This window comes from Colias philodice, chromosome 3 (assembly GCF_061535455.1).
Source record: "Colias philodice isolate Cphi_HAF_F1 chromosome 3, ilColPhil1 Martin Lab GWU primary, whole genome shotgun sequence".
NCBI lineage: Eukaryota > Metazoa > Arthropoda > Insecta > Lepidoptera > Pieridae > Colias > Colias philodice.
In genome coordinates, this window is record NC_143088.1 from 10,873,765 (window position 1) to 10,897,797 (window position 24,033).

The 24,033-nt window shown below is 33.7% G+C and overlaps 3 protein-coding genes across 6 annotated transcripts; 2 read left to right on the forward strand and 1 right to left on the reverse strand.

The window, feature by feature from the left end:
- The first annotated feature begins 394 nt into the window (after nucleotides 1-394).
- On the forward strand, nucleotides 395-8,188 carry LOC149490014 (protein lifeguard 4-like). The gene is made up of 5 exons (XM_089714784.1): nucleotides 395-568; nucleotides 3,251-3,414; nucleotides 6,527-6,632; nucleotides 6,970-7,121; nucleotides 7,615-8,188. The coding sequence occupies exons 1-5, from the start codon at nucleotides 503-505 to the stop codon at nucleotides 7,865-7,867; spliced, it is 741 nt and encodes a 246-aa protein (XP_089570910.1). The 5' UTR covers nucleotides 395-502; the 3' UTR covers nucleotides 7,868-8,188.
- Nucleotides 8,189-8,706: 518 nt separating this feature from the next.
- LOC149490015 (uncharacterized) lies at nucleotides 8,707-16,132 on the reverse strand. 4 transcript variants are annotated; one of them, XM_089714788.1, is made up of 11 exons: nucleotides 16,004-16,132; nucleotides 15,202-15,276; nucleotides 14,877-15,113; nucleotides 14,708-14,792; nucleotides 13,265-13,448; nucleotides 12,843-13,182; nucleotides 12,383-12,513; nucleotides 11,953-12,078; nucleotides 10,359-10,467; nucleotides 9,954-10,122; nucleotides 8,707-9,566 (listed from the first exon to the last, which is right to left on the reverse strand). In XM_089714788.1, the coding sequence occupies exons 3-11, from the start codon at nucleotides 15,094-15,096 to the stop codon at nucleotides 9,386-9,388; spliced, it is 1,545 nt and encodes a 514-aa protein (XP_089570914.1). In that variant the 5' UTR covers nucleotides 15,097-15,113; nucleotides 15,202-15,276; nucleotides 16,004-16,132; the 3' UTR covers nucleotides 8,707-9,385. The 4 variants fall into 4 exon arrangements, with proteins under 4 accessions (XP_089570914.1, XP_089570913.1, XP_089570915.1 ...); XM_089714787.1 differs by lacking the exon at nucleotides 16,004-16,132 and adding an exon at nucleotides 15,918-15,978 and having other exon boundaries at nucleotides 15,202-15,336; XM_089714789.1 differs by lacking the exon at nucleotides 16,004-16,132 and adding an exon at nucleotides 15,918-15,947.
- Nucleotides 16,133-16,257: 125 nt separating this feature from the next.
- Nucleotides 16,258-23,995, forward strand: nclb (PWP1 homolog no child left behind). The gene is made up of 13 exons (XM_089714785.1): nucleotides 16,258-16,462; nucleotides 16,589-16,647; nucleotides 17,009-17,136; nucleotides 17,385-17,458; nucleotides 17,719-17,824; nucleotides 18,073-18,180; nucleotides 18,844-19,018; nucleotides 19,473-19,569; nucleotides 19,853-20,623; nucleotides 21,033-21,123; nucleotides 21,415-21,496; nucleotides 22,867-23,018; nucleotides 23,872-23,995. Exons 1-13 carry the CDS (start codon nucleotides 16,379-16,381, stop codon nucleotides 23,940-23,942), a joined length of 1,998 nt encoding a protein of 665 aa, XP_089570911.1. The 5' UTR covers nucleotides 16,258-16,378; the 3' UTR covers nucleotides 23,943-23,995.
- The last annotated feature ends 38 nt before the right edge of the window (nucleotides 23,996-24,033 follow it).

Here is a 24,033-nt window from a genome sequence, read left to right on the forward strand (position 1 = left end):
CTGAGCACCTATTATTTACTTAGTACCTTTCTTGCAATCCTTGTAAAACTTTTGTGAAATCATAATAAACTATCTGTGTGTTAAGGTTCGTGGATTATGAAAAGAAACGAAAAAATAATGTTCTCTTTGCTTCAACAGGCAACAACGATACCCACTAGTTTGATTAGTGGCACTTCTATTTGTTTTCACTGTTCTGTGTTAATAACAAATCAGTAAAGGTTGAAACAAGGTTTAAACCAGCTTGAACCGGTCATAAACGAAACTATCAAATAAAAATTAGAGATGGCATGCCTGAATTCTTCATACTTGTCAAGCCTAAAGATTTGTCTGTCCGCACTAGTTTTTTATTGATTGTAACATTGTAACATTGTAATTGTCAATGTCACACGGCAAATGTCAACTGTCGTCGTCGCCAGGTCAAACAAATCATTTTGTGTGAAAACTGAAAATAGTGGTGAAATAAATATTATTTTGTGTAAACTACTGATTCAGTGTATTTAAAATGGCTAGTATACCGTTAATGTACGCTCAAGAAGATTGCGAGCTTGGGGAGAAAGGAAACATCGAGGTAATACACTACTTTTGTATACAATTTCTTCGATCTCGTTTACACCAGATGGCCTTCACAGTTTAACTATTTACTTCACGTCGTATTATTTGTATTGTTTTTCCTATAGGTAAACATGCAATTACATTGACCTACATGAAAAATAAAGTATTAACATAAAGAATTGTCACGACGTATGTCCTAAAGACCTCGGGGAAAACCCTAATGTATTTACAACTTTCAATTCGAAATAAATCAACCATAAAAATATAGAATCGATGTGACGTCACACTAATATATTAATTACATCAAAATACTCTAAAATTTGCCATATTGTCTTACTTATATCTCTAAATGTGCTCTGATAAGATAAACATCCATAATCTTAAAAGTCAACATCTATGAATATTATTTATTACAGTGTGTGTGCTGTCTTTGATCACAAATAAAAAAAAATGTAATTTGCAATATGATTCAATTAAATGTATATATTACAGATTATATATATTTGCTAGTACCTACTACCTAATAAGCTGGCGTAGGTAAGTAGGTTACAAATTGTTGTAAAAAGTAAGATTTGCAAAATATACACAAATTTTATGACATTATAGCTACATAATATGTTAGAAAACATTTTTAACTCAATCATAAACTCCAACTTAAAATGAAGAAAACAACATAAAAATGTATCTATAGAAACCAAACTTATAAGGAATTGTAAGTTTTGTTGCACAAAACTAAAACAATCTTTACTTAATATTATAAAGTTGAAGAGTTTGTTTGTTTGTTTGTTTGAACGCGCTAATCTCAGGAACTACTGGTCCAATTTGAAAAATTCATTTGATGTTAGATAGCCCAATTATCGAGGAAGGAAGGAAGGCTATAATGTGAGGAAGGAAGGCTATAATATCATCACGCTAAGACCAACAGGAGCGACGCCACGCGGGTGAAATCGCAGAACGCAGCTAGTTATTAATAAAATTACCAAATTATTCTACCTCATATCAATACTGACCAAAGATGATAACAGATAAAATACTCTATTATTCTGGGAAATATTATCCACATAAATAATCAGTTCCAATAATTTCAATTAAATTGAATAACAATGCAAAAAATATATAATTTCATGAAACATTTATGTAATATTGTTGACGACGCGGTTGGCGCAGTGGTAAGGTAACTGCCTACTGAGTCGACGGTCTCGGGTTCGATCCCCGGTCAGGGCAAATATTTGTGTGATGAGCTCAATTATTTGTTCTTGGGTCTGGGTGTTATTATCTATATATGTATTTATTAAATATTATATTTATCGTCGCCTAGTACCCACAACACAAGCCTTAATTGAGCTTACTGTGGGACTAGGTCGATTTGTGTAATAATGTCCTATAATATTTATTTATTTATTTAATATATAAAATTTTCTTGTTGCGGTGTTTGAAGTTAAAATCCTCCAAAACGGCTTGACCAATTCTAATGAAATTTTGTCTCACGTCTGTGTCATGTTTGAAAATCGGATAACAACTATTTTCCTTCCCCCTATATGATATGAGTAAAGCAGAACAATATTTGCCGGGACAGCAAGTTATTTTATAGCAGCTGTTTTCACATAACTTTCTGTTTAGAACTGTTGCTCAATAAATTTGATCAGAAATTGTTATGAAATGTGTTATATAATTATTTATTAATTGGAATATCAATATTCAAATCAAACATTTATTAGCGTAATTAGCACAACCATTAAGTGTCACATTGCAAATTAACTGGACAATGTGATGAGGTTTTTTTTGCTGTGTCTTTATTCAATAAAAAAATTACGAATGTACAAAAACTTGGAAATATATTTTTGAGATATACTGGCTGCCCCGGCAAACATTGTTCTGGCTTACTCTTATTACTTTGGGGTATAAAAAATAAATGTTGGCCGATTTTCAGATCTACCCTGTACCCAATAGGCACACATTTAATGAGAATCAGTCTAACCATTTCGAAGGTGTATGTAACTAACATTGTGACACGAGAATTTTATGGTACGTTCAGACGTGTGGCAAGCAGCCTGGCAAGTAGCCCGAGCGGCAGCCCGTGCGCTTACGGTACAAACAATTAATAAACACGAGTGCATGCACAAACAACATGTTTACATGCTTGTGCCCGTGCTTGTGCTTGTTGAATGTTACTTTGAACTAGGGATGTAACGATACCGATACCGATACCGATATATCGGCCGATATAATCGGCAAGCCGATATATCGGTATCGCCGATAATAAAACAACCGATACCGATATCAAACAATTCAAAAAACCGCGCCCATTGCCCAATGAACGATGCGGGAGGCCGCCCGCGCGTGCGCACTTTGTTTTCTGAAAAAACTCTACCAATAGTAAACTTTTATTAGGTACTGATTGTATGTGTATTACTTAAAGTTTAACTGACTTTGTAAAATAATAATACTAAAATAAATGGTTTTGTTGATTTTGATTTGGCATTTTTATTTAAAAGAATACGATTAACATAATAGCATAATTCACTATTTATTTTTCTACCAAGCCATCGATATCGGTATCGGTATCGGTATCGCCGATACATTACTACAAATATCGGTATCGGTATCGTATTGGCAAAATCATGTATCGTTACATCCCTACTTTGAACGCAAGCATCTGAACCCACCATTATATATTTAGAGAGATTATATCTTCCAGGATGACTTCGCATACCGCAACAATGTGGTGAACGCTGACAAGGAGATCCGCCTGGGCTTCGTGCGCAAAGTGTACAGTCTGCTCACGATACAACTGCTTGTGACGGTCGCGATAGCCGCTGTGTTCCTGCTCGTCAAACCCGTACAAGTTTTCATACATTCCAAGTGAGTTAAGTCACTTATTACTAATAAGTCTGTGATGTTATTCTAGGTTCTAATAGAAAAAGTTATTAGATACTCTGTGGAAACTACTACTATAATTTGTTTGAGACAGTCATGGAAGAAATATTAAAGCGTTTAGGCAGGAGTAAAAAGAAGGTAATAGTATGTGGTGATTTTAATATTGATTTACTTTCACACACACAAACGGCAACACGAATAGTTAATTTGTTTCATTCATTTAATCTGTATAAACTTTTTGATGAACCCACACGAATAACACCTACTTCTGCAACTTGTATTGATAATATATACTGTGATTGCAAATGTTTAGAAAAATATATTCTCAACACGCTAACTTCGGATCACTGTGGCCAGAAAGTAGTTTTTGAATGGGATTGCATACCAACAATTAAAAGAATTAATGTTAGGCCTATAACTAGGAAAGGCATTCATACATTCAGAAATAATATTGATAATAAACTGCCTGACCTGAATGATCAATCCTTTCATAAAAATCCTTGTGAAATGTTTACAAATCTTTTTAAGTTCATTCATAGTGAATATGAAAAAATATTTAAAATTAAATCTTTAACTATTACCAAGGATTTACCATTCAGCCAATGGGCAACTCCTAGTATACACAGATGCAGGAATGTTCTTTACGAGTTATATGGTATGAAACAATATATAACAAAGACTTGTCATTTCTTAGTTATGTTAGAAATTATTCAAAAACATTTAAAAAAGTTTGTCTCACTGCCAAGAGTTTGTATGTCAGAGATAAAATACGCAACTCTGACAATAAAGTTAAAACGGTTTGGACAATTATTAATGGTGAATTGGGCAAAAGCCAATCGAATGATAGAACCATAAAACTTGTCAATTCTGGTAGGGTCATTGACAAAAGTGCTGATGTTGCGCTTGCTTTTGAAGATTTCTTTAGTAATATCCCTGCTAGTATAACTAAGAATTTAAATTCGTCTTCAGCGCTTGCAGAGTCTTTATTGAGGGATCATGTTGCTGAGTGTAACAAATTATTTGAATTGCGACACGTGACTGCTGATGAAATTGTTAAAACTTTTAAAACATTAAATTTAAAAAAAACATGTGATCTCTGGGGTATGTCTGTAAATTTAGTAAATAATATCATAGAAAACATTGCCAATCAACTGGCGTTTATATTTAATCAGTGTTGTGACTGTGGTATATTCCCTGATTTACTAAAATTTAGCAAAGTTATTCCTTTATTTAAAAGTGGTGACCAAGAAGACAGTAATAACTATAGGCCAATTTCCATATTACCAACTTTGAGCAAAGTCTTCGAGAAACTAATTTTAAACCAATTAAGTAGTCATTTTGCATCAAATGGTTTACTGCACGCCAAACAGTATGGTTTCACAAAGGGGCGCTCTACCACTGATGCCGGAGTAGCTCTTTTGTCACATATATACAAAGCATGGGAAAATTCAAAGAATGCTTTGGGGATATTCTGTGACCTTTCTAAGGCTTTTGACTGTGTAGAACATTCCACTCTATTACGGAAACTAAATTTTTATGGTATCAAAGGTTTAGCTCAGGATCTCATAGCTTCATATCTTCAGAACAGGGTACAAACCGTTGTCGTTAATGGAGAGAAATCTCGCGGTGCGCCGATTAACATAGGTGTTCCGCAGGGATCTATCTTAGGACCGTTTTTGTTCTTAGTGTATATTAATGACCTACCTTATTATTTGGAGGATATGTGTGAAATAGTACTGTTTGCAGATGACACCTCATTAATTTTTAATGTGGATAGACATGACACAAATGTTGACGAAGTAAACTCTGCTCTTTTACGCATATCCAATTGGTTTAATACTAATAATTTACTATTAAATACAAAAAAAAACAAATTGTGTAGAATTTATCCTCCCAAATGTAAAAAAGGTGAATAGGAATATTATTTTAAACGGGGAGGTATTATACCCTGTGGAATCGACTGTTTTTCTTGGTTTGACATTAGATGAGAAGCTTCAATGGGGGGCCCATGTTACCACCACCGCTGCTAAGCTCAGCTCAGCTGCATATGCAGTTAGAAGAATAAGGCATCTCACCGATGAAGAAACGGCTAGATTGGTTTACTTTAGCTACTTTCATAGCATAATGTCCTATGGAATTCTGCTATGGGGCAGGGCTGCAGATATAGAAACTATATTTATATTACAGAAAAGAGCCATACGCTCTATATATAATTTGCGTGCTCGAGACTCACTAAGAGATCTCTTTAAGAATACTGGTATCCTTACTGTACCGTCGCAGTATATATTTAATAATATTTTATATGTACACAATAACGCTTACTTACACACAAAAGTCGGAGATAGACATTGTTATGACACAAGAAACAGAAATAAAATTGAAATGCCATTTTTCCGGCTAGCTAAAGTTAAAAATTCATTTATGGGTCAAGGTATACGCTTTTACAACAGAATTCCTCATAATATTAAAGAGTTTAGTTGTTCTAAATTTAAAACTTATATAAAAAATGTACTAGTTCAGAGAGCCTATTACAGTATTAAGGAATATATGGACGATAAAAACCCATGGAGGGTTGTCGCGTAAAAACCACAGGACAGTTCTTTGGCATATTATGTTAATATAATTATTATGATGTTACATATGTAATTTGTAAAATTGTAAAACTGATATGATTAAAAAGAGCAACTATGGAGTTTCTTGCCGATTCTTCTCCGTAGATACTGCTTTCCGAATCGGTGGTAAATGTTAAAAATATGTACCTAATGACGTTTCAAAAGTGCTTCTAGAAGAAGTCTAATTGAATAAATAAATGTTTGAGTTTTGAGTTTTTTGAGTTTCTACTAATAATTACAGTATACCTAGAAGCATTAATAAAATTAAAATGTTCATGGTTTAAATTTTTTTTTTATCTGTAACATGTTATAAAAAGCTGTTATTTTTAATATGTTGATTTATTTCATTTACAAGAAAATTTAGCAAGATATTAATTGTAAGGAATGTATAACGTAAAGTGTATGTAAAAAAAATGATTTTGTAACAAACTGAAACATAAGTAATACTAATTTCAACAAAATGTTCAAAATATCCTCATTTTCAGTGAATGGATGGTGTTCATCGCCTTCATCCTGAGCATGGTCACACTGTTTGCACTGATCGCGAAACGTCGGGACTACCCTGCCAACCTCTATCTATTGGCTGGCTTTGTAAGTATATTTGTTTATAATGGGCCCTCTTCACAAGGGGCAGCGTTGGGCGAGTAGAGGCAATCACGGTAGTGTAGAGGGCCTAAATGTCTATGATTGGTCGTCATTGTGGATGTTTATTCATAATCGCCGTAAGGGCGGCAAACATCTACGATCGTTTGTTGGGCCAACGCTGCCCATAGTGAAGAGGGCCCATAAATAAAGAGTTTCTTCTCCCAAAAGTGCAATCTTTGTTCTGGTAAACTTAACCTTATTAGCAAGGAAAACCAATTCGTTCCGGAGTTTTTTTTTAATCCTCTCTATGACATCAATCTTCATTTATTAACTTCACTTCCAGACGGTGATACAAGCCTACACGATCGGCGTAGTGGTATCTTACTTCGACACGTTCATAGTGCTGCAGGCTCTGGCACTTACCTTCACTGTGGTGTTCGCTCTGACGCTCTTCACTTTCAACACTAAGCGAGACTTTTCCTTCGTTGGTTATGGGTAAGATATTTTTTATTTCAACACCAGACGTGTTTTTGAAAAAAAGAAGAATAAAGTTGCTAGAATAATCTAAATGTTCATTGATATCTTGGAAGCAATTTTAAACAAAAAAAAGCATACATCTAGAACAGCTTATGTGGTCCTTAAACATGAATTTACCTTTTGACCAACTATACAAAAACTACAATATAGTATAATTATTTCATTTTATGTTAAATGAAACGTTTATAAAATTGTTGTCTACATTTTAATCATTTGCAATATTTCGTATTTATTTTTAAAGTGAAACTTTTATTACATCGTCTCAAACTTTTTGTCGCGTGTATCGCGGCTGCCGAGTAGGTATACCTACTCGGCAGCCGACCGACACGCGACATGCGCTACACAAAGCAGTGTTCGGAACCGTTCGAACAGTTTCACTTTTACCGTGGTTTCATAAAACCACACATTTTTTTTTTCATGCCTTTTTAAATTATATTTATCGTATTTTCAGACTCGTAGCCGGACTCAGCGTGCTTATAATCGGTGGGCTGATACAGATTTTCCTACAAAGCTCTGCGTTCGAAGTCGCTCTATCATTCACAGGCGCCATTTTCTTCGGCCTGTTCCTAATTTTCGACACACAACAGTTAATGACCACTTTGTCGCCAGAAGAATATATTCTAGCCACAATCAACTTATACATGGATATCCTCAACTTATTCCTGTATATTTTGCGCATTTTAAACGAAATAAATCGTAATTAATTCAGTATTATTGTAACTGTTACCTCACAAATTTAAAAATTATTTTTTCTCTGTATAGATTTATATTTGATATTGTATATAAATATCGGTTTTATTCACCGGTGCTATTTATTGTTGCAAGGGTTTTAGTATTGTATCGTATTATTGTATTGGACTTTATTTTCCTTAAATGTGGCTGTGAGTGAAAGTAGTGTCAGTTTATTTTCCAAACACGAATGAATTTAATTTTGATTATTATTATATGTATGACGTAAGCACATTTTGCCATTATTAACAATTTAATATCAATGTGTCCAATTGCAAATATATTGTTTGGAAAAATTCGTGTTTTAATTTTATACCGCCTTTTATCTATCCCTGATTCTTGCTTCAGAGAATTAGGGTGCATATGATTGGTTATTTATAAATCGAGTTTGAAGCGATACTATTGGTTATTTACAAACACATCCTCGCACATTATTGTGGAAAAGCACTCTTAAGTAAAAAGTAAAATATTAATAGGTACCTACTTGTGTCAATCATGCATTTAAAATCATATTTGTTTATAGTTCATATAATGATATATGGTCCAATATTCGACCAAGTCAATTTAAAAAAAAAGACGGGTTGCACTCCGGGCGTGCCGGCAGAAGTGAAAACTTGATTATTAACGTTGAGCATGTTTGATATTTTGGAATGGTATCCGTCTTACTCTTTTTCGATCAGGTCACGTGTCCTGACGCGAGTTTAAGATTTTATACCCATTACAGAAAAAGTGCTCAACGCTGCTAAAGAAGTCTTACTTCAAAAATCGGTGCCAAATTGGTGAAAATGTTAAAAGGATTGTAAGAAAACAAAAATCTATTAAAATCATGTATATTTAATACAATGAGTATTTACACTAATGACAATATACAATGAATTATACAGTTCGCGAAATATTAACCTATACATATTAAAATTACAATTTTATTTACTCGGATCTCATTTTAAAACCATGCAATCGCACCAATCACACTAGTTTTCACATCCTCGATTTTGAACACATTAAAAAAATATACAGTATTACGATTTTTGCAAAAATATCGCTCCTAGATAAAGGGAAAATTCAAATTATAAAATCTTAGTAAAATTAAAACTCCCAATTTTAATAATAAATCAGATCATTATTGATAGTAATGAAAATTATGAATGTGCATTTTCAACTGTATGAAACAGGTGAAAATTCAAATGAAGTGAGATTTTTTAAGGAATTTACACCTGTTTATTAACAATAATAAAAACAACTCGACATCATGGTTTTAATTATTTGGTGTACAATTTAATAAGATGTTTTTATTATCTTTGATAACAGGCAACATCAAACGAAAAAAAAACCGCGAATATTTTTAAAACCAGAAACAATTTCATGCATCAACTGTAGCCAATTAACACTCTTACGTCACAAATGACAGCACGTATAATCCAATCACGAGGCAGAATGTTCACCAAATTCATTTTAAATTTAAATGGACCAATCAGAAGCCCGCATTTTAAATACTAAATCTCCTCCAATAAGCTTTCGAGGGCCTCAATCTCCATATTCTCTTCATCAGAACTTTGGGGCGTATACACATTGTTCGACGGATGGTGTATTTCTAAATGTATGTCCATGTAATATGCGTCCGTAAATGTTTCTGGGCAGTGTGGACATTTGAGCTCTATTGTTGGTTTGTTAGGCCTGAAAATATAAGAAAAAGTTATTTACAGTCATAAATATAAATTACTCGCTAGCACGCAATTCGCCTGCGTGTTAAAAATAAATCTTCATTGTACAAACTTTCATGCCCTATTTTATCGTCAAGGGAGTAGAATTTATCAAAATCCTTAGCGGATGCTGACATCATAGTGGCTTTTTGCATGCCAAAATCAATCGATCTTGTAGTTTTGGCTGTGCGTTGATAAACCAGCAGCATTTATACATATATTACTATTAAAATAGTAATTTAATAAAGTCTATGAATACAACTCTGCCCAGTCTCCCCTCGCCCGCACAGCTGCGCCGGTGCTCGCGCGTCGAACGTGACGCAGCTCGTGTCTACTGCCCCACTGTACACAAGCCGCTCACCGCTTGACATCGTCCAGTGTGACGCGCCGGCCCAGTCTCCCCTCGCCCGCACAGCCGCGCCGGTGCTCGCTGAGCGCGTCGAACGTGTCGAAGCTCGCGTTGCACACGTAACATACGCACTTGTTGTGACACGTCTCGTGCACCATCAGGTCCGTTGACGTTTCAAACTCTGCAAAAGAAACGCTTTTTATAGACTATCTCACTCACCTTATACTATAACTTCCTTAAACACATTTCGTTACGTTTTTTGGATCCAAAACATGCTGATTCATTCACAATTTTATTATTCAATCATTACAGGCTGCAGCTATAACTATAATGGGATCAATTAAAAATTTCAAAATAAATTTCATTTTATTTAACTAGGATCTTAACCAATAAAAAACAATAATTTATAATACTTACTTCTCTGACAGATGCTACAGGTGTACAAAAATTGGTTCTTTTCAGGACTGAGGCTATCTGTGTGTTTTCTCTTCACCGTTTTGTATGAATGTTGTGCTATAACATGGGCCTGTAAATGTAATAGAAAATATACTTTTTATTGACTTGTTACTTTAAAATAAACTTGTTTATAATATTTATAAGTCTCAACAAGTAAATAAAGTACAAATGATATTTTGTATCTTATTAAAATGTGAGTTTATTACTATTAAACTATATACAAATAAGTTCAGGAAAACATCATTAAAATATATATAAAGTATTACAGTGTAAACTCTATATAACAACACTCCATTTAACGTCAAACTCCGTATAACGTCAAGATTTCTCGACTTTGGTTGGTTTATATTGTTGTCTATACAATAATACACTCCATATAGCATCACGCTCACTCTAATTAACGACCACAATAAGACATTACCAATTACTAGGAAGTACCAGGACTAAGTTGCCGAAATCAATGAAAATGTAGTTGTGTACATTCTTTTTTACTGACATACCGAAGATTCTAAGAAATGCAGTCGTTTGTTTGTTGTGTGAATGAACTTACACATGTTCACCTCAACTACTTGGCTTTCGTTAGTTATACCTACACGTTATCATAATCTCTCAGTTGCCTACAAACCCTCAAACTGCAAGAATGGCGAGTAAAAGAAAATCTTTGTATGGACGAAAAAGTTTCATTAATACGTCCTATAGAGGCTAGTGAAAAAATTGGTGATGTTGGGAGACGGTTTGGATTTAGGGTGCACTCACACACATCAGTCACCGTCAAGTCACCGATGACTGATCGGTGACGGTTTGTGTACGTATACACAAACACCAGTCACCGTCATGTTGTCCGTCAGTCACGTCGCCGGTTTGACTGAATCATTGAACACATACATCAGGTTAGTGAGTGATTAGACGTGTGTCACGCTAGAGAACATGTAGCAATTGACGGTAGCACGACGCTGACTGAACTGAGACGTGACGACACCGGGTGAGTGGGGATAAAAGTATGATACATGTATGGAAAGATTATTTGACGTGCCTGACCGGGGACGTCACTGATAGATTTCGTGCCGGCGACTGTCGTGTGGGAACAGAGTCATACTAGAACTATTGATACATATTTTTTTTTAATCCTGTCCGGTGACGTGCCGTGACGGTGACTGATGTGTGTGAGTGCACCCTTAGTCGCTCCACCGTGTCTACCGTTTGGAAAAATAAAGAAAAAATTCTGCATGCTGAAGAAGATGGACGATCTGCCAAATAATTGAAGAAACCTCAATATGAAGACCTTGATCAAGCGATGGTAACATGGTTTCATAGGCAATGTCAAAATAATATTCCTGTCTCGGGACCCATCATGCAATTTTCCCTTTCTTTCCATTTAACGACCACTCTCTATAACGTCGAAAAATGCACGGTCCCTTAAGTGACGTTATATAGAGTTTACACTGTATATTATTATTCACAAGAATTTGTTTACTTCATTTGAATTTAATACCATGACTTACAAGCAACTACTACTTAACTTTAGTAAAATAAAAATAAGTAAAAAAACTCTTACCTTAAGTCCGCTGATACTTAGAAATGGTTTCATGCACAATAAACACTCTAAAGGCAGGTCGGGAGCTACATTTTCATCCACATCGTCTTCACTAAGGGGCTCATCTTTTATCTTAGTTTCTAAACTCTGAAAACACAAATTATTGGGTACTTACTCCCTTATAGTAACACAATATTCATCATTTTGTGATATCACTACATATTATAAAAAACGTTGCTATCTCTGTCCCTATGTATGTTTAAATCTTTAAAACTACGCAACATTTTTATGCGTTTTTTTTTTTTAATAGATAGAGTTATTTAAGACGAAGGTTTAAGTATATATTTTATAGAAGAGTTTAATATTAGGTATAATTATTGACCAAAATTGATACAGTCCCTCAATACTATTCCAGGAAGGTCACAAACAAAATAAAAACATAAATACTTACAGGAATACCATTTGCTTCATCGCCATTAGTTAAAACACTATTCATATTTTCGTCACCCTCGTTTTTACTGGGCGGCGGAGATTCATGTAACCTGGCCATTTCAGCATTTAGTTGACTAAGGGAAATTGTGCCTGAAAATTTTTCAATAAACATTATTTTACTATCATTTTTATACAATAGATAGAATAGATTGTATTAACAGGTCTTAAATTCAAACAATTAACATGTATATAGAAAAAAACAGTTGATACATATTATTAATAAAAAATGGGGATCAGTTGAACAAATTTATATAAACAGTATGTTATGATATAATATTCAATATCTACCAAAATCGGTCACTATTTATCAGTGTTTTAAAACTGAGATAAAAAACATATTCACACTTAAAAGTTACAGTGCATGAGTTAATTAAAATTTATTTTAATGCTATCATAGACATTATTACTTTAATATTTACCATTTATTCTAACAGGTTCATTTTCATCCCATTCTTCAGCCTCTATTTTAATGTCTAATTTAGGAAACTCCTGCGTTTGGTCCGTTCCATTCATATGTCCGTATTCATCATCGGATGGAACTTCCTCTTTAATTTTCACATTATCATACAAATTGTCCATGTTTTTATCAATCTGTATTGGTTTAGGCCAATAATTACCCTCCCCATTGGATTCTTCTATAAACCTTTGCTTTAAAACTTCATCTGTTTTACGAACTATTTGAACAAAGTTGTTGGCCTTTTGCAACATTTTGTAACAATAATGGCAGAGTACTTTGGAATGCTTATCCGTTTCTAATATCTGTGAAAGTTAACGCGAACTTTATGACAAAAAATAAATATATAAAACCAAGTTTAATCGTAATAAAATACGCAAGACATACCTGTACATGAGTCAATTTTATCAAATCTTCCACAACTGTATTCTCCATTCCGCTCCATGGAGGTTCCCAGCACTTAAATAATTCATATCTCTCTCCTTCGCGGCACTTTTGCAAACAAGCACGACATTCGACATCGATAACTTCATTGTGTTTCGTTTCATCTTTTAACATCTTAGGTGTAAAACTAAAAATAAAGAGTAATTACATTCATTTTATTGTATTTCTATGTAAAAGTAAAAAAAATAACAATATTTATTAATTTTATGACATTCAAAATTAGGCAGTGACATTTCATTTTGACATATGCTACAGACAAGATTTATCAAGGATCATTATTTAAAAATCAAATAATATAAAAATATGAAAGGAAATATTGAACAAGATTATGTGGTTTTGTAAAGAAATATTTAATTCAATTTAATTTAAAAAATCCGAGAAGGAAATCTTGACAACAAACCTGATAAAAACTTATTTTGATACGACAAATCACATTTAGACTAAAACCTTATCAACAATGTCACTTTACACTTTACATTAACGATTGATATTATCAATTATTAATTGCAAATAAAGTAAATTATAAAGGGAAATAATAATAGAACTGAATATTTTTTGTTGTATTATTCGTAGTTCACACTAATACAAGAGCACCGATAAAATAGAACTGTCAGACGCGTAATGCACTGTTCATCATATGGATTTTAGTCTATGGCCAAGTAAATTTTTTAGTTAACAAAATAATCAAAAGTTTTTATAAACACAAAAATTATAAACACTAACTTTGATATTATTATCAATATAACATAATGAGCTATACAAACTTTAAATTTTTACAGCATCGAAAGCACTTCGAAAGGTACAAAGAACGTGTGTCGTGTAGAGATCGTATTGTCTATGTCCTTTCTCGAAATGTCAAATTACAAAATGTTGCCAGTAAACCACCAATTATTTTCGCAAAAAAGGAATAATTTGATAAAAATACAAATGAAAATAATTTCCAAATTGCAATCTTATATTATGTGAATTTTAAATATTTGAATTAGAACAAAAAAAAGCCTCTTGACATATTAAATTTTTTGTCCAAAATTGTATATAGAGAGTACCTACAACATACCATAACATTACCTGGATTTTATTTTATATAATAACACCTACTCATTTTTTTTTACATATTTTGATTGTACAGACACGACTTTCTAGAATTTTATTATATGTATTGATTATGTTATGATTTTATCGAACAGACTCAAATAAATCAACAGAATTATAAATAAATTTCAGTTCTTAATGGATTTTCGCAATAAAAAAACACAGTCAACATAAGGTAATATCACAAAAATGTTCAGGGCAGCGTCAGGCAGTGCTGTTTTAACCCAGGTAACAAGAAAAGGAAGGGAAAAATAACCATTTTATTTTTTGTAAATTAATGTGCAATATATGTACCTTGACTTAGATTTAGGTACTGGTTTAGGGAGCTTTAATCGTGGTATTGCATTCTTTTTCAGCCTACGCCTCTGTCTATTTGACCCTGTAAATTTTTTAAAAAGGAAATTGCTGAATTATAGTTCCATATATGAATGAAATAGTTTCAAAAATATGGAAAATAAAATACCTGGAAAGAAATCATGTTTGACAAAATGTTCCGAACACACTCGGACAAAACGAGAAGCTGGTTTGGGCAATTTCAATATTGTCTCCCAGTGCTTCTTGAGTTTTTCGTTGGAGGGGAAACTGTGGAAGCTTAAACCTTCCCTATCATGGTTCATACATTGAGGGACACAGCAATAGGAACTATGTCTGTGCTTTTTCTTTGTCACTCCGTTAGAACTCATGGTTATTATTTTTCGATCTAAAATTACACAGTAATTACTAACTTTTACTTTGGTAAGTTAACTAACTTTGGTGGTAAAACATTATAAAAGTTAAGATAAACATACCTGTATCACTTGATTATAACTTCACACAAAATAGTTGCTGCTCAGACTTGACATTTCTATTTCACTTCAATGTAACTGTATGTTCCCATAGAAAACACAATAATATTTAATTACATATGGTAAATAATCACTAAACTGAGTAAGAAGTTCTCAATTTTACTTATGATGGACACATTTTTTAAAGATTAACACAGTGTTCAGCATTCTGTTCGTTATATCGATTATATCGAATGCGTATATTAAAATACGACATTAGTCGTATTTTAATATACGCATTCACAATAATTTTAACATTTCTAGCATTTTTAAATTTCACTGTATTTGAAACAAAAATTTAAAAGCTGACAAGTTGACACAATAGGCGTTTATAAACAGCTATGTTCAGACTATTCTTGTACTGTCAGTAGTTCATTGAACAATACATTTTTAATTTTTGGAACCATTTAGCTTTGTATAATCAACACTTTTGTACATTTCTTTTATCGTGTTGTCAGAAATACAAATGCTCAATATTAGATTTTACATTATCTAGGAATTTGCATAAAATTGTTACGGTGACATGCAAACAAAATTTTTACTAGTGTCACTTAGGTACATGGAAAGTCTTAAGAATTTTTATTTTAAATCTATCGCCTTTGTGCTGTACAATAGTTTCAATGCAGAAAGTTAGTTGTTATTTTTAACACACTCTTTGTAAGACATAAAACGATACACACTTTACGAATAAGTGAACGATATTTGTAGCACGCACAGTAGCACTAGCACACCACTGACCACGCTTATTAACATGACATAAACTCACCATTCACTGCATACTATATTACTAGCTCTGTGCTGCAACGATGTAACAGATTGGCGCGAGCTAAGTTCGTTACGGAGATACAGGATGCAATATATTTATTGGATCCGTAGCAAGTTCCTAGCGTGAATGGTCCGTGGTCCTGACTACAGAGTAAAATGTAAATAAGCGACTTGTGTGAACTGAGTGATCAGTGAACTGAAACTGAACTACCTAAATCCATTTACTGGCAATTTGATTATAAATTGACAAATGACGGCTGTCAAAAAAACGTGATAGTCCTCGTGTTGAGGATTTTGGTAAACATAAGTTATAAATTAAATTATAAATCTCAAATCTGTTTGTTATAAGAAAAACATCTAAAACTTTATAATCACAATGGAAGAAAATACGCCATCAGTTAGTTTGGTATCATGTATGCACTTCGTACGCCGAGGCGTCGCAAAGCCGGTCCCCGAAAAGGTACACTTACATTGCTATTTCAATAAATAACTAATTTAATATTATAACGGAATACTTAAGGCCAGGCAACTTTACGTTTTAATTGTTTCCTTCGTTATAATATGCCAATTATTAATTTTGTTGCAGATTGAATTGACTGAAAAGGAACTTGAAAAAATTATCAAACAAACAGCTGATGATTTAAGGTAGCACCAATTTCCTTTCCAGCTTTCCGCCCGCGGCTTAAAACTTATTAAATGATGTACTGAAACCTTCTTCGAGAATCACTCAATCTATGAAAAAATAGCATCACAATCTGTTGTTATAGATTTAAAGATTTAAGCATATAGAGAGATAGGGACAGAGAAAGCAACTGTTTTATATTATGTCAATATCAATATCAATGTGTAGAATTATTAATTATACTTATCAGTAGCTATAATATTTACCGATATTATAAACATATTGCAGAGTTTAATACAAAAACTAAATAATCATACTTAAATGTTTAATATTGTTTTCCGTTACTGCAATTTTCCTTGTTGAATAATATATTTTAATTTATAGATTAACAGAACAGGGTGATGACAACAGTGACAATAGTGACTCAGAAGGCAATGAAGCAAGTGCAGCTCCTGAGCCTGCAGATCCCAATGACGAGTTCAACTTTGAGAAATATGACGAGGAGGATGATAGTAATAAATATTTATATTTAAATCTGAAAATTAGCCTATACTTTTGTGTATAGGTAGCTTTTTCTAAATATTCTTCAAATTGACTTGTGCTTGCATTTTATTAAAAGAAAGGTTTCAAGGCTTGATAAGAGACTAGGCTAATTTTCTCAATACACTTTAAATATAAAATATGATACTTAAACAGTATTAATTTAAAGAAGAAATATTACATATTTAGTGTTAAAAATGTTTAATACTTTCATCCACAGCTAATCCCATTGGTCTGGGAACTATAGCCACATTGCCTAACCTTGGAGATCTGAGTGAAGATGTTAAAATCAGGGTAAGTAATTTGTTATACTTTAAAATCCTTAGTACCTTTTTTTTGCAAATTCCCATGACTTTGTTCAACACTTTTTTTTATCTTTTTCACATTACTGCAAAATTTTCAAGACCTTTATTTTTTCAGTTTTCTTTTAGTAAGGATGGATTATAAATTATAATCAAAGTATTTGATGATAACCCATTTAAAAAATTGAAAAGTAAGTAAGTAAGTAAGAATTCTTGGTTTTGTTCATTATAATATTATTGTTTTTATTACAGACTGATGGTGCGGACAGTGATGAAGAAGATGACATAATAAAATCTGATGATAACCTGCTTCTAGTGGGCCATGTAGAGAGTGATGCTAGTATTTTAGAAGTTTACAGTAAGTACATATTAGAAAATGAACTAATTTATGTTTTGATATCTTATAGACTATGTGTGAACCCCTGAAATAGACCAACAGAATAGTTTTCATCAGAAGAAAACTTCTAAACATTTTTTATATGCCGTCTATCAGGGTAACCAAATCTCTATTATATTTGATCATATCTTTTATTTTTCATACTTCAATATACCAATACTTTTACATATAATTTAACATTTTAATAAAAACTAAACCTCTTTTTTCAGTATACAACAAAGAGGAGGGATCATTCTATGTTCATCATGATATAATCTTGCCATGGTTCCCATTGTGTATAGAATGGCTGAGCCATGATCCATCAGATCCACAGCCTGGTGAGTAATAGTATGTTAGTGTTAGTCTTAAGCGTATATAAATCTACAATAAATTTATCACACATAAACCATTCCTTGGTATAAGGATTATAAAATTGAGTGTGGAAATTACCTTCTAGAATAGTTAGGTTTAAAATTAATTATTTATAATATTAACAAATAAAAAAATATTCTTGCTAAGAAAAGCAACATACAAAAATAATATCATCGTCAAAAATATAAAATCAATACCATCCAATGTTGAAATGCAATAATTATAGCGGAAATAACACTGCAAAATCTGAAAAAAATAACTATAGCGCGATGCAGCGTCTCAGCGCCATCTAGGATCGATATAACTCAACATCGCTTAGACAATTTATTTGCGAAACTATAATCAAAATAATAGATTTGATATAAAACAAATGTTTCAGTAAATTAATAAAAATTAGCAGTTATAAAGGATTTAACATTATTGGTTTTATAGGATATTTTAAGGAATCTATTTGAAAAAGTTTTAGTCAACCATAAATGCCTAATTCACACAAGTTTTGTTCGAAATCTTTCAAAAACTGAATATAAATAAATACAATATTTTTTCTTCCACTGTCATTGTTTGAATAAAGTTTTTTCAAATATCGAAATTTTATATAGCATAAAAAATCAACAATTGATACTATTTAGGTAATCTTTGTGCACTGGGTGGGATGGATCCCGTCATACAAGTATGGGATTTAGACATAGAGAATTGCTTGGAACCAGCATTCAAACTTGGTAAAAAGCCGAATAAGAAGAAGAAAATACAGCGCGTCGGACATAAGGATGCTGTTTTAGATTTGTCATGGAATAGGAATTTTACGTGAGTATTTCGACTAATATGTATTTAAATGTAACCGATTTTCTATCTATTTAATGATAGCAATTGAATTTATAGCTAGAATTGAATTTATAGCTAGGTATTTTAAGAGTAAAAATGACTGAAATTTGGAAATTGGGAAATTCAAGATGGCGGATTCTACCGCCTAATTTTGGGTTCATTAATTTTTTGGATGCAGGCTGATAACATGAAAGATTTTTAAATGCGATGTTTACGCAGAGAGTTTTAATTAAATATTTTCTTTTAAATTTTATTCATCTTATTTATTTGTAGACCAATATTTCATAGAAATAGTATGAGATATAAAGTAACGTTAAATGTGTTCCCGCGGCTTCTCAATTTTAATTTATAAATTTCAAATAAAAATTTGGAAAATTTTCCCTGTATAATCAATTATCTTTAAAAATCCTTCGTTAAAACTTTCCTTGTCACCTAGACACGTGATGGCGAGCGGGTCTGCGGACAACACAGTTCTGTTGTGGGACCTCGATCAGGGCACGCCTCACACGAAACTCGATTACTTCCAAGATAAGGTTTGTTGCATTTTTTCTTGTTTTTTTGGTGGTGTTGTGTGTAATTATTAGATATGTTATATATTTATGTGATAAATAACTTCCTAAAAATAATTAATTTGTGTATGTATCACAACATTTGATTCTAAACTGAGAATAATTAATATGTAAGAATTGTGTAAGTTACACTGATAAAGATATATTTAAAAAATGTTGCAAAGTCAGCCAAGTGACCATTTTGAAGTCCCGAAGTTCACGTCAGAGCGTCAATTTTTTTTTGTAGTAATACTTTTCAATACTCTAGGTTCAATCGCTCGTATTCCACCCGCTAGAAGCTCAAACTTTACTAACCGGTGCGTGCGACGGTCACGCGCGTGTCACAGACTGCAGGACACCAGACGCGCACCGCACGTGGGCGCTCGGCCCCGAGATAGAGCGCGTGCTGTGGGATGTGCACAGTCCCTTCTGCTTCGCGGTGAGTGTTAGCTGTGCGCGTGTCACAGACTGCAGGACACCAGACGCGCACCGCACGTGGGCGCTCGGCCCCGAGATAGAGCGCGTGCTGTGGGATGTGCACAGTCCCTTCTGCTTCGCGGTGAGTGTTAGCTGTGCGCGTGTCACAGACTGCAGGACACCAGACGCGCACCGCACGTGGGCGCTCGGCCCCGAGATAGAGCGCGTGCTGTGGGATGTGCACAGTCCCTTCTGCTTCGCGGTGAGTGTTAGCTGTGCGCGTGTCACAGACTGCAGGACACCAGACGCGCACCGCACGTGGGCGCTCGGCCCCGAGATAGAGCGCGTGCTGTGGGATGTGCACAGTCCCTTCTGCTTCGCGGTGAGTGTTAGCTGTGCGCGTGTCACAGACTGCAGGACACCAGACGCGCACCGCACGTGGGCGCTCGGCCCCGAGATAGAGCGCGTGCTGTGGGATGTGCACAGTCCCTTCTGCTTCGCGGTGAGTGTTAGCTGTGCGCGTGTCACAGACTGCAGGACACCAGACGCGCACCGCACGTGGGCGCTCGGCCCCGAGATAGAGCGCGTGCTGTGGGATGTGCACAGTCCCTTCTGCTTCGCGGTGAGTGTTAGTGACTGCAGGACTGAGTAATATGTCAGGTAAGTGCAACTGACACCAAATCAAGTGCAACTGACACCAAACCAAGTGCAACTGACACCAAACCAATTGCAACTGACACCTAACCAGGTGCGACCAAGACCAAAGTCCGGCAGGTGCAGGTTACGATGCGACGGAGCCCCGCTTAGCAGTGCTTCTTTTTCTGTACAGTTTTTAGATAAACTGAACTTAACTTATCTCATCATAGTATCGAATGCCCGTTTCATAAGTTAACGCTCATCGATAAATTAAAGGGGACGAGCGAGCCAGACGGAGAAGGCGGGTAATAAGAACAAAGAATATCCTTCTTAATTAAATCATATTTTATTGAACTACCCACTATAAATTTACTATTGTTTTTCTCTATAATTAGATGAGCAACAACGAAGGCAAAGTAGCATACGTGGACTGCAGACAAGACGAACCGTTGTGGACGATACAAGCGCATGAGAAAGAGGTTACAGGTATGTTGTTTATTTATGAGCCCGAGTTGAATTGGGAAAAAAATAAAACTTGAATCTCTGTTTCTTTACTTATATGAAAACTAGAATAAAATACGTCACTCAGGAATAATGTTTTCTAAAATAATTTTATCGTTTACTAATTTAAAATTTATTATAAAATTGGTAAGTATAAAAAATTAATCACAAAAATGTTTCTTTTTTTCGTTCACTACAACATCATTCAATTTCTTTTTAATATTTCATCATTTCTTACAATGAAGAAGAAATTGAAATATTTTTTATTAATTTCAGGTCTAATTCTAAGTGATAAGATACCCGGTTTGATGATAACCGTTGGTACAGATGCGAAACTAAAGACATGGGATATAACTAGGTGAGTTAAAAAGGTGTGAAATATCAGATTGCTTGCTGTAAAAGGCGCTGAAAAATAAATATAATTGTAAAATTGTCTGCTATACAATAAAATTAAGAGTTTAACAGATTTTAGTTGGTTCGCTTTCTGTGTAATAAATGAATTCTCGGAAATCTTTGAACGCATGTAAAAAATTTGTAAAAATAATAAAAAAATTAAAATAATAATAATAGGATGACTGGTGTCCCACAACACATTAAAATTCTCTAAAGGGCCTCTGCGTGTTGGACCTGTGTCCCCACGTAAGCCTTCCAAAGGACCGGGTACCTTCCTTCTGGTGGTACCCGTGTATTATGGTGGGATGAAACATATCAGTAAAGGCATAGTAACACATAAGAAACAAACGTTATTTTCACACATTTATTACCACAGAACTTATACAAAAAAAAGACGGGTTGCACTCCGGGAGTGCCGGCAGAAGTGAAAACTTGATTATTAACGTTGAGCATGTTTGATATTTTGGAATGGTATCCGTCTTACGCATGGAATAGCATTATGTCCTATGGAATTCTACTGTGGGGCAAGGCTGCAGATATAGAAACTATATTTATCTTACAGAAAAGAGCCATTCGCTCTATATATAATTTACGTGCTCGGGACTCACTAAGAGATCATTTTAAGAATACTGGTATCCTTACTGTACCATCACAGTATATATTTAATAATATTTTGCATGTACACAAAAGCTCCGACTTACACACAAGAGTAGGAGATAGACACGATTATGGCACAAGGAACAGGAATAGAATTGAAATGCCATTTTTCCGATTAGCTAAAGTTAAAAATTCATTTATGGGTCAAGGTATACGCTTATATAATAGAATTCCTCACAATATTAAAGAGTTTAGTAGTTCTAAATTTAAAACTTATATAAAAAATGTACTAGTTCAGAGAGCGTACTACAGTATTCAGGAATATATAGACGATAAAGATCCATGGAGGGTTATCGCGTAAAAACCACAGGACAGTTCTTTGGCATATTATGATATATTATGTAGTTAGATATAAGTTACATATTATGTAATATTGACATGATTTAAAAGAGCAACTATGGAGTTTATGCTGTTATACTGCTTTCCGAATCGGTGGTAAATATTAAAAATACTTATGTAATGACGATTCGAAAGTGCTACTAAATAGTAGTCTAATTGTATAAATGAATGTTTGAGTTTGAGTTTGAGAATATAAGGGCTAAAAAAAAAATCCGTCTTACGCTTTTTCGATCAGGCCACGTGTCCTGACGCGAGTTTAAGATTTTATACCCAACGCCGCTAAAGAAGTTTCACTTCAAAAAACAAATATCGTAATCACAAACAATTTTTATTCATCAGCGCTGGCGCTGTACAAGTAAGCGAGCGGGCCGGCCGTGTTGGCCAAGCGTTGTGTGCAGCCGCCTGCCCCGACCACCCGCTGGCCGTGGCCGTGGGCGGCGACAACAAACAGAACTGCATCGAGCTGGCCGACCTGACCAGCAGTGACGAGGGTGAGTGTGTGTGTGTGTGTGTGTGTAATGATAATATAATTAATAACCGTGAAATATGCCAACATTGCCCATTTTTTTTTAATAATTTCAATTTTCCCAAAAAAAATATATGGAAACGTTAGTATTGATTTAGCTTTTCCTTCAAAACAATAGTAGGTATGTATTATATCCTCTCTTATTTTTCAAATAATATGTATTTTATTTACTCTCTTTTATCTTTATTTTCATTGCCACCCGTGTACCCATTTAATATTAACCTTTATCCTTTACCTTGGGCAGCCTGGAAGAGATCGCTGATAAGCGATAAGGTTGCCTTATGTGCTGTGAATGTTTCCTTTTCTTTTAATATTACATATATGATTGTAAAATTTGTAATGGTACATAAAACTATTAAATAAATAAATAAATAAATATTTTCTGTTAGCATATGTTTTTTTTAGATCGTGTCATACATTGTTGTAGCGAATTTCATTATTGTTCAACATTTAATTCATTATTTTTCTGTTTTTGAGGGCGGGCAAAGTTATCTGCACTTTTTGCCAACATTGCTCACGTCGATTTTAGACGTAAATAATATGACCTCTAGTCAGATTATATAAAAGTCCATTTCAAAAATGTTGGTAAAGATGTTGTTTACTTTAAAAATGAAAGCTTGGGCAAAGTGTAAGAAGAGAATTGGCATGTGTATACTATGAATATAGTAATGGATTCTTAAATTTTTATTAAATATTTTTAAAAACTCAATACAGACTCCCTACATAGGTTTTTTTATTTATAATTGAAGAAAAAAAATTCTGAAATAAAGATATGTAATTTTTGAATGTTATTCATGTGATAATTTTATTTTTTGCAGTCATGAACCGTTTCGGATCACGGCCTCAAGTCACAGTGTCAGCAGAAAATACAGAAGCTATGGAGTCATAGACAATAATTTTATATAGATTAATAAGAAAAAATAAAATTTATATACATATTTCGTGTTTTACTCCTTAAAATACTGTTATAAGTTTCGGGG

Coding starts and splice junctions, on each gene's coding strand:
- LOC149490014 (XM_089714784.1), top strand. CDS start 503: ATGGCTAGTATACCGTTAATGTACGCTCAAGAAGATTGCGAGCTTGGG. Junction 3,415..6,526: donor CAAGTTTTCATACATTCCAA/GTGAGTTAAGTC, acceptor CCTCATTTTCAG/TGAATGGATGGTGTTCATCG. Junction 7,122..7,614: donor TTTTCCTTCGTTGGTTATGG/GTAAGATATTTT, acceptor TCGTATTTTCAG/ACTCGTAGCCGGACTCAGCG.
- LOC149490015 (XM_089714788.1), bottom strand. CDS start 15,096: ATGAGTTCTAACGGAGTGACAAAGAAAAAGCACAGACATAGTTCCTAT. Junction 14,793..14,876: donor CAAACATGATTTCTTTCCAG/GTATTTTATTTT, acceptor AAAAATTTACAG/GGTCAAATAGACAGAGGCGT. Junction 12,514..12,842: donor TGAACCTGTTAGAATAAATG/GTAAATATTAAA, acceptor AAAAATTTTCAG/GCACAATTTCCCTTAGTCAA.
- nclb (XM_089714785.1), top strand. CDS start 16,379: ATGGAAGAAAATACGCCATCAGTTAGTTTGGTATCATGTATGCACTTC. Junction 16,463..16,588: donor CAAAGCCGGTCCCCGAAAAG/GTACACTTACAT, acceptor ATTTTGTTGCAG/ATTGAATTGACTGAAAAGGA. Junction 18,181..18,843: donor TCCATCAGATCCACAGCCTG/GTGAGTAATAGT, acceptor GATACTATTTAG/GTAATCTTTGTGCACTGGGT.